The 10,389-nt window shown below is 35.0% G+C and overlaps 1 protein-coding gene across 3 annotated transcripts in view; it reads left to right on the top strand.

Moving 5' to 3' along the window:
* The window catches only part of LOC107597106 (phosphatase and actin regulator 4B-like), a 47,915-nt gene extending 41,059 nt beyond the window's left edge, over positions 1-6,856 (top strand). For all 3 annotated transcript variants that reach the window (XM_016288017.1, XM_016288019.1, XM_016288018.1), the window contains 8 exons: positions 564-1,074; positions 2,007-2,299; positions 2,842-3,022; positions 3,418-3,473; positions 4,795-4,856; positions 6,013-6,150; positions 6,464-6,540; positions 6,664-6,856. In XM_016288017.1, coding sequence (XP_016143503.1) covers positions 564-1,074; positions 2,007-2,299; positions 2,842-3,022; positions 3,418-3,473; positions 4,795-4,856; positions 6,013-6,150; positions 6,464-6,540; positions 6,664-6,679 — 1,334 coding nt within the window. In that variant the 3' untranslated portion in view covers positions 6,680-6,856. The remainder of the gene's footprint in view (positions 1-563; positions 1,075-2,006; positions 2,300-2,841; positions 3,023-3,417; positions 3,474-4,794; positions 4,857-6,012; positions 6,151-6,463; positions 6,541-6,663) is intronic.
* The last annotated feature ends 3,533 nt before the right edge of the window (positions 6,857-10,389 follow it).

The following is a 10,389-nucleotide window of genomic DNA, read 5'->3' on the forward strand; positions in this document are numbered from 1 at the left end:
TTTCAGTCCTCGTGCCCCCCGCTCTGCATATTTTGCAAGTCTCGCTTAGTTAACACACCCGATTCAGATAACCAGCTCGTTAGAAGTGTGTTACGTGCATGAACTGTGTTCTGATCGATATGATCCCTACACAGTGTTCATTGCTGCTCCCCCTACACAGTGTTCATTGCTGCCCCGTTTAAGTTTACTTCACTTCGGAACATGGGCTGGAATTGGGAACCGCTGATGTAGCTTAGTAATGTTGTCTCTGGTATTCTGGTCTGTGAGCGTATATGCGTTCAGGGGGCGTGGCTTTGGACGGCGATTGCAGGGAGGGTGGGACGTTCGCTTTCAGTGCTATCAGGCTATAGTTAGCATTTTCCAAGATCTCCTACTGCACCTTTAAACCATATAAACACATTTCATTACACCAAATACACAAAATAATGTTCTTTTTAACAACATCATATGACCCCTTTAATTCTGTTGAGTATATTACAGTAATTTTTCAATGCAGTTTGTTTGAAAACTGTTCCTTACATTTATGATGTTTTTTTTTTTTTTTTGTGCATTATATACCACAGCTGAACTCGCACAAGGAGGCGCCAACCTAGTACCGGCCAAGCCCTCGCCCCCCATGCCCCCCAAAAGAACCACACCTGTCACCAAACGCAATGCAGAGGACTCCCCTATGACTATTTCCTCTCTTCCCTCCATTCTGTCCGAGGACATGAGGGCCAACATCCCCGGGGGCTACCAGTTGCCCCCGCCTCCCCCATCCCCACCTCTCCCCACATACATTCCCCCTTCCCCTCCACGGGTCCACACCCATCATCTCCTCCACCAACACTCCTACCCCTACCCCCTGCCCCAGCCACTCCCTGTCCACTTTGACCCTCCTAGCCCGCCGGAGGAACCACCAGCCCGTCAAGCCCCCGTTCCCTTACACATTATGATCCAGAGGGCGCTCAGTAGCCCAGGACCCACTCTACCACACCCAGATGGCTCCCAGCGTGCCCACTCACTGTTGTTTGAGATGCCACCGGAGTACCAGGGCAGCCGCCCACTGCCAGTCACCATCCAGCCTCTCAAACTGTGAGTGAAATCTGGGCACTTTCTATACTTATTAATAGAGCTGCCAGTCAAAAATTTTATTCCAAATTAAAATGTTTTTAAATATAGTTTTGATGCTGAACGTTTTTTTAGAATATAAAGAAGCACTTTAAAAAACCTTAGTAATGATGTAAAGTTTGATTGAAATGAAAATTCACTGTAGTTTGTAGATGCATATTATAGTTCTTATTGTGAACGGATCATCTATATATATTAAATATAATTTATATATGTATTACATTCCAACAACCTCTACTGCTGAAGCCAAATTCTTTGTAAGGTTGTAGTTTTATTTTTTTCATATGTGTGTGTGTATATATAAGAAGAAGAATATACATATAAAATATAAATCTAAATAAAAAATTTAGCCTGTAAATTAAATGTAAATTGTATCTTTTGTAAGCAACAGTTACAATTATTTATAAAAAAAAGTACAAGGCAAGCTTACATTACTAAACCTATGTAGAGACACACTTATAATTACTTGTATTTTAAACTTCTCAAAGAAAATAATATACTACATATCATGTTTTCATGATATATTTTTCCTTGTGGTCCCCAGAAATTTTTGTGCCAAAACATCACGGGTCAAATATGGTTTTATAACAACCGTTTTATTACATTTTATTGATTTTAATTATTAATTTTTTTATTAACTTTTATACATTTTAACTTAAATTTTCTGCCCTTCCTTTTTATAATCTTGCAGCTGCTTGATATGAATAAAAATCCTCCATAGACATTTGGGAGATGCTGGTTGAAATCTGTCCTGCATTATGTGGCTGTGATTCCCTTTTTCTCTAAAATAATTTTCGTCTTTTCTTGACGCTCTCTGACAGTTAAAAAGTTGCAAAAACAGTACATTTATATGCATATTAATCCTGTGTGAAATAGATTTTTTGTTATTTTTGCAGGGATGAGGATGACTACTCCGATGAAGAGGAGGAGGAAGAGGACGATGACGACGATGATGAGGAACCTCTACCTGATCACCTCCCATCCCCTCAGTCCCAGCCAGAACTTGAGCCTCGTAGCCGCAGATGCCTGGTGGGGGATCTGAGCGTCAGCGTCATCCCTGAAGGAAACAACAGCAGCGAGGAGGAGGAAGATGAGGAAGATCATCAGCCGGAGGAGAGCGACTCGGATGGGCCTGTGCTATACAAGGACGATGAATCGGATGAGGATGACGATGATGACAGCCCACCAAGTATGTTAACAGCTTTTTCTGCTTTATATTGCATGTAAGTCTCCTTTGTTCACAAAGGCTGCATTTATTTGATCAGAAATACAGTAAAAACATTAATACTGTGAAAAATTATTACAACTTAAATTAACTATTTTAATATATTTTAAAATTTATTCCAGTGATGGCAAAATTGAATTTTCAGCAGTCATTATCCAGTCTTCAATGTCACATGATCCTTTAGAAATAATTCTATTGCACAGCTCAATAAAAATTTCTTACGGTTATCAATGTTGGAAAAAAGTTGTACTGGTTTAATATTTTTGTTATTTGTATTTTTTTTTTTAATTAAAGTTTAAATTAAGTGATAAATTAAGTTTTAAAATAACATTTGTACATTTTGTTTTAAAAACATTTGTGTCTTTGTGTTTAGAAAACACCTTCTGATGTCTGTATTAATTTAACATTTTTTTTAGTAGGATCGTATACTCCGACATCTGTCTATATAAAAGAGAGCCAAACCTTCTGACTGCATGCATGTGCGCATGTGTGTTTGCTCGCTGCAGGTGCTCTGGCCAGCAGGGTGAAAAGGAAGGACACGTTGGCGCTGAAGTTGAGCAGTCGGCCCTGTGCCCCAGACAGGCAGGCTCCTGAGAGGCAGGCCAAAGTAGAGCACACGGGTCTGTCGTGGCAGAGCAAGGAGCAGTGGGAGGCCATCCGCACACAGATTGGTAGCGCACTCACACGGTAATAGCCCTCTCAGCTACTCACACTCACATAAATGCAAGTTACACTGAAACTGATTTACTGAATATGAACACAGCTGTGAATCAGCCATAGGTTCATAGTCAGTGCAAGAAAAACCAACAAGAAACAAGAAGTTTGGATACATATTTTTTTATACATGTATATGTATGCTGTGTGTGTACATATACTTACTGGCTATATATAAATGTATATAAATATTCAATTACATAATTTTTTTATTTAAATTTATATTTTTACTATTATTTATTATAATACAAATTATTATAATTTAAATATAATTAGACTTTTTTTTAATTAATATATATTTAAATATTGTATAATGTGCAATATGAATAATATGAGATTTAATTTAAATTTTTTTTCTTCGTCTGTAGGCGATTGAGCCAGAGACCTAGTGCTGAGGAGTTGGAACAGAGAAACATTCTCCAGCGTAAATTTCCTCTTTATACTGACTCCAGTTATTGCATTGTGATTTATCTTCGTGCTTCCGTTCTGTTCTGTCCCTTTTTCCTCGTTTCATCAGTGTTCACTGAAGGATTGACACTGACCCATATTTTTTTTTTACTCTGACTCTATTGGTTTCATATGCCGGCAGATATTACTGATACTTTCTGCTAAATAGAGTGAAGTCCTTGCTTTTGTTTCTCTCAAATGAGCCTATGAGTTTTAGTTTGTGATACTTTGTCTATAGGAAGTGAAATTAGATCCAAAATATTTTGCTGTCCTCATTTATTTTGTACTTCAATGTGCCAATAGTAGGGATGTAACGATTCACTCAACTCACGATTCGATTCACGATTCGATTCGATTCACGATTATTATAATTTTTTTTAACAAAATGAGATTTAAGACAAATTATAAATTAAATGTGTCCTTTTATTATTGCTTGGACAAAATGCTGCACATTTCTTTGTGAAATTGAAATATAACACTATAATAATAATATACTAATATAGCACTTGCATATTATTGCTCTTTCGTTGGTTTTGATTGATTCTATTGTCCTCATTAGTTAGTCGCTTTGGATAAAAGTGTCTGCTAAATGACACTTCACATGTAAATAACAAAACTAAATTGAAATTTTAAAACAAGCCCCAAATCAAATTAATTTGTAACACAAATAAAAGAAATCTCTTCATATAAACAAACTAAGGCTTTGTCTGTGCTCTTTCCATTTCAAATTAGAGGCAACCACTGCATTTTAATCATGATCCAAACAAAAATGCTGCATACATGCAACTTGAGCAGTTTTTAATCTAAATTAGATTGTATAATTTCGAAATCTGAAGCAAAAACAGAATGGTCTGACTTCAGTTTTGTGAAACTATACATAAAAAAGATCTGCATGAAACAGCGGACGAGCTGAATGAGACGCAGATTCACTCTCTGCCAGCAGGCGGCACTTAAAGTCTTTCCTGGTTTCCGCTGTAAACAAAGCAGTGCTGAATAGATGAACTATAATATGCATTATACAGAGGCAAGATTAAAAGAAAAAATACCATCTAAACTTTTCTAAAGACAGTAAATTCCCCTCAGACATGCATTTATATAAACTCCTACACCTAACTGAATTGCCATTTGTTTAGCATATCAACCGATTTGAATCGTCACATATTTGAATCGATTTTCAGCCGGCTCGCGGTTAATCGTCACATCCCTAGCTAATAGTTTATCATGCTCCACATAATTTTCCTATGAAATTGGATTTGAATCAGCCTGATTGGTGTTGATGGTATCTCATTTCTCTCCAGCCAAAAATGAAGCAGACAGACAAGCAGAGGTCCGGGAGATCAAGCGCAGACTCACCAGAAAGGTGCGATTTGGTTTGCTTGCATTACATTTCACCTGGAATATAATATGAAAGGATTAATTCACTTCCAGAATTCTCCAGAATTCATTCACCCCCATGTCATCCAAGATGTTCTTTCTTCAGTCGAAAAGAAAATAAGGTTTTTGAAGAAAACAGTCCAGGATTTTAATCTATATAATAGACTTCAATGGTGGCCAATGGGCTGAAGGTCCAAATTGCAGTTTCAGTGCAGCTTCAAAGGGCTCTACACGATCCCAGCCGAGAAATAGGGGTCTTATTTAGCGAAACAATCGGTCATTTTATAAAAAAATTTTTTTATACTTTTTAACCACAAATGCTCATCTTGCACTAGCTCTGTGATGTGCATCTACGACTTCACGCATTGCGTAATCACATTGGAAAGGTCACACGTGGATAGCTCTTTGAGCGTTTGACTTTTTCTTTGCACGTTCGCTTTGTGAACACTGGGTTGGTACTTCAGCCTACGTCACACGTGACCTTTCCAACGTGACTATGTAATGGGTGAAGTCGAGCTAGTGCAAGACGAGCATTTGTGGTTAAAAAATATATACATTTTTTCTGTGCCGAAAGCCTTGTGGGCAGCACGCCGACATATAGCCCTGTTGCACTTTGGGTGACCCAAGTTCGAGTCCTGGCTTGCTGTCCTTTCCCAATCCTGCCCCTCTCTCTCTCCCACCTTGTTTCCTGTCAATAAATACTGTCCTATCCTAATTAAAAAAAAAAAAAAAAAAAGTATATACATTTTAATTTAATTTTTTTAGAAAATGACAGATCGTTTCGCTAGAGAATACCCTTATTCCTCGGCTGGGATTGTGTAGAGCCCTTTGAAGCTGCATTGAAACTGCAATTTGGACCTTCAACCCGTTGGTTCCCATTGAAGTCCATTTATATGGAGAAAAATCCTAGAATGTTTTCCTGAAAAACTTAAATTCCTTTTTGAAGGAAGAAAGCAAGACATGAACATCTTGGAGTAAATTATTAGAAAAATTTTATTCTGGAAGTGAACTAATACTTTAATGTTGATTTTAGCAAGAAGCGATAATTAAAATAATGTTTCTTCAAGGAATTTCAATCAAACATTCACCTAACTCTCAGTATTTGTGACACGCATTTGTCTGTTTTCTTTTCTTTTTTTTAGTTGAGTCAACGACCGACTGTTGCCGAACTACAGGCTCGAAAAATATTACGTTTCCACGAGTACGTGGAGGTTACATGCGCTCAGGACTATGACCGCCGTGCTGACAAGCCATGGACCAAACTCACTCCCGCAGACAAGGTACATCTACAGAAAAAAAAAATTGCAACCACACACACATTTGTGTCTATATAAAGATCTAGAGATCTTTATATAACATTTGACTTAAGTACTTGAGATTATAGTCTCAAAAGACACTGATTTCTTTTAAATGTCTCGCTTATTGATCTATATCTATATCATACTGGTAAAAAAAAAATGTATAGCCTAAATGCACTGTAAGTCGCTTTGGATAAAAGCGTCTGCTAAATGCATGAATTATTATTATTATTAATTATTATTATTATTATAGCTGCTCTACACATAATCAACCATCTGTAACCTGTTTGTTTAGGCTGCTATTCGTAAAGAGCTCAACGAGTTTAAAAGCTCTGAGATGGAAGTGCATGTGGAAAGCAGAATTTACACAAGGTAAGTACTGTTAAACATAAAAATACAGAAAACTTCTTGTGCAAAGCATCTAACCGTTTACAGTTAATCTAATCTATTACAATCTAATATTTACATTTTTATGTGGTTTTGTGTCATTTCTAGATTCCATCGTCCTTAATTGCATCTTTTAACTGGAAAATTAAGCACTTAAAGGTCGGTGGATACTGGGAAGAAATTACTTTTTTTTTTTTTTTTTTTTTTTTTTTTGAGGAACCTCAGTGTGTCAGAGCTCTTTTCAGACTGCTTTTACTATGAATGTACTTCTTCAGATGCACAGGGACTCCTGGAGCATTCAAAATTAAAACAAAACAGACCGTTTCTCAGTTGTTCGCCCACTATCGTGTGGGACGGGTGACCTCTGGGGGACAGATGCAGTATTTCTCCTGGACTTTAGGGGACCCATGTGCCAAGACAGAGAGGCGATGAAGGACTTATTAAAGGATGTTACTGGTGCCAATGGCAGATATTCCTCTCTCTACTCTCTGAATGGCCTTTTTTCTGCTTTTACTTCATATGATAAACTTTATTTCCTTTCAGGGAAGTGTAACAAAGTTAAAAATTAATAGTAATAATGATGTGACTAATAAATACAGTAATACTACAGTAAGTGTTAGTTAAGTGCGCATAGCGGGGCAGACAGAAGTACTGCAAGAAGGCCTGAGCCTGGATCTTATTGTGTATGTTTGTATAGACTGCTGTAATTTTTCTCTTAGTTTGACTCTTTGGAACGTTCTAAATGTTAGAAACTTTAAGGCACAAGGTTTTTTTTCTTTTCTATTATTCATAACTTTGGCTTTGACCTTCTTTATTCAAGACAGGGTTACAGATTCCCCCTTATTTTGTGGTCCTCACTGTTTGAGAAGTCATAGAGAAGAATAGAAGAAGATAGGATACATTTTTTTAGATAGAATGTAAGCGTTTCATATTTCACTATTGATTTACAGAAAAAAACTGTGATCTATTATCTTTTACAATCTTGTTTTTAATCATATCACCTTCTGTAAAAAATGAGGTCCAGCTATTTCAGTTTTAAGAAGTGTCCAAATCATGTTTACAAAATATTTTATTTTTAAATAAAAAGGATTTCCTGATTATTTATTGCCCATTTAAAAGAATGAATTTAGTCCAGACACACATGCACTGAGACAGTTTTCATTGTTGACACAGAGGTTATTGCGGCAGGAACTCTTCTTTATTTTTTTCCCAATTTTATCATTTGTTTTTTTGTTTTGTTGGCCAGTAGGATAATAGGAATTGCTCTGCTGTACAGATCCATTCTGTAGATGAACCTGACTGTTTGTGTATATCTTGTCTTCCTTTTATTTAAAAAAAAAATATTTTAAATATATTGAAACTCATATAGGTTACTATTTTTTTAAGCACAAAATTATTAGTGTATTATTCAACACTACAATGTAATGTAGCGTTGTATATTCTTGCTTTTTAATTATATGTGAACTTTTAGAAACTGACAGTAAATTTGCTGTTTAGATGTAAACACCTCTAAATCTAAATTAAAATGCTTACCAATAAGGTTTGTTGAGGCTCTCTTTTTTCTTACTTAAAAAAAATGCTTTCTTATGAAATATTGACTATCATTTTGCACGCAGAACCTAAACAGTAATGGTTCACACTTCACATTTTACAATTTAATCTTTTCCAAAGCCACATATTTCACATTTCTGAGATGTAATGTCCGAATAATGAGAAATTATATTGCAAATATGAGAAATCCCAGCTGAAAAATTGCATTTATTGCAAAAATTAACACACTAAGTGCATAATGCATTTCAAAAGAGACAACAATGTGCCACAACTAGCATATAACATCAAAAGTGTGTTGAGGTTTTAGAGAGCACTGTTAGTGCAGAGGAAGGGCCAGGAATGGGTAATATAACTAATTTCTCCATTTATTTCATGGTCTCTATTCATTTTACATCTGTAGTGGCTTACTAAAGCTAAAACAAGCAAAAAAAATATTTTGGGTAATTGAAATAAAGCTGAAAAATATGTAATTATAATATAAATATATGAAAAACTTACATGAAAATGAGAAATTGGCTTTGGCAACTACACTGGAAAAAAAAAAAAAGTTTAATTTCACAAATAATTACCAAGACATGAATGAAACCTTGAAGTAGAAAGACTGAAATGTTTATTTTCTTGTAAAACATACTGCAGTATTTTTTTCCAGCTAAAAAGTACTAAAACTACTACAAAGTATTCTTAACTGAAATAAATGTAATTTGAAGTAGCAAAATTACTAAAACTAAAATAAAAATTAAAGCTAAATAGACATTTTTTAAATAATAACAATAAAAATGGCAAAGCCCAGTTACAAAAACCTAAACTAAAATGAAATTCATTGAAAATATAAATACTTTTCATTCAAAATATTAATGAATACCATAACAGTATATAATTAATAAATAAAAAAATACTGGTCTGACCATAAATAACTGAAGCCAATTAAACAACAGTTTAAAAAAAACAAATAAAAAATAAAGCAAACATTTTGTATAAATACTGTATAAATAATTAGAAATGTTCTTTGTATTTTATTTTTGATTTTTGATTTTGTTTTTGATTTTTTTTTTGTGATGTATCTGATTGTATTATTCTGATTTATTATGAGAATTCTCAATTATGATTAGTCGTGTCATAAGTCATTTATTCATGTAAAATATTTTTAAATGCTACTATGTGCATACTTTTCAAATATTCCTTGGGAAAACATAACGTTTGGTAACGTTTCTACGGTGGCCGTAAAGTGCAAAGCAAATCACAATTCTGAAAACAAAAGAAAAAAATTACAAACGCAAATGCAAGTCTAAAAACCAAATAATTCAGAAAGCACAACAACAATTCAAAAAACATTATAACAAGTCAGAAAACACAACGACAAATCAGACAAACCGGAAGAGGTAGGTATAGTTTGAGACAGCGCCATTGGTTTGGGATTACTCACCGCTGACTGGACGAGACATCTGTCAGTGAACGTATACAGGAAGAACAGAGTCGTGGTAGAAAGTTCGGAGATGGTATTAAAGTAGCTCAGTTTAAATGTATTGTATGAATTGTCCTTACTCTGGAATAAAAAATACTGGGTGTCTATTTAGATTTTGTTAAAAGTGGCTGTAAATCATCAGCTCCAGTGGTGCAATTGGATAAGCGCTTAATCTTGGCTTTTTGACGTGATCAACACAGGTTCGATCCCACCTTTTGCCAAACTTTTTTTTTCTCCCTTTTCAAATCTCGTATTAGCAATAGATTCTATTTACACTAAGTGAAAATAGCAGTATTTTTAGCAATATGCTATTTACACTGTGCAAATACCCCTATTTACACTGTTAAAATAGCAGGATTTCTACTATCAAGTATACTACTTGTTGCAAATAGTGGCAATTATCTGCACTTCAGTATTGTAGTACATTATAAAACAGTATGCAATAAACTGGGTGTCTATTTAGATTTTGTTAAAAGTGGCTGTAAATCATCAGCTCCAGTGGTGCAATTGGATAAGCGCTTAATCTTGACTTTTTGACGTGATCAACACAGGTTCGATCCCACCTTTTGCCGAACTTTTTTTTTCTCCCTTTTCAAATCTCGTATTAGCAATAGATTCTATTTACACTAAGTGAAAATAGCAGTATTTTTAGCAATATGCTATTTACACTAAGTGCAAATACCTATTGACACTATGTTAAAATAGCAGGATTTCTACTATCAAGTATACTACTTGTTGCAAATAGTGGCAATTATCTGCACTTCAGTATTGTAGCACATTATAAAACAGTATGCAATAATAACGTATTGAGTGTAAATTAT

Source organism: Sinocyclocheilus grahami, unplaced genomic scaffold (genome assembly GCF_001515645.1).
Source record: "Sinocyclocheilus grahami isolate Dianchi unplaced genomic scaffold, SAMN03320097.WGS_v1.1 scaffold228.1, whole genome shotgun sequence".
Lineage (NCBI taxonomy): Eukaryota > Metazoa > Chordata > Actinopteri > Cypriniformes > Cyprinidae > Sinocyclocheilus > Sinocyclocheilus grahami.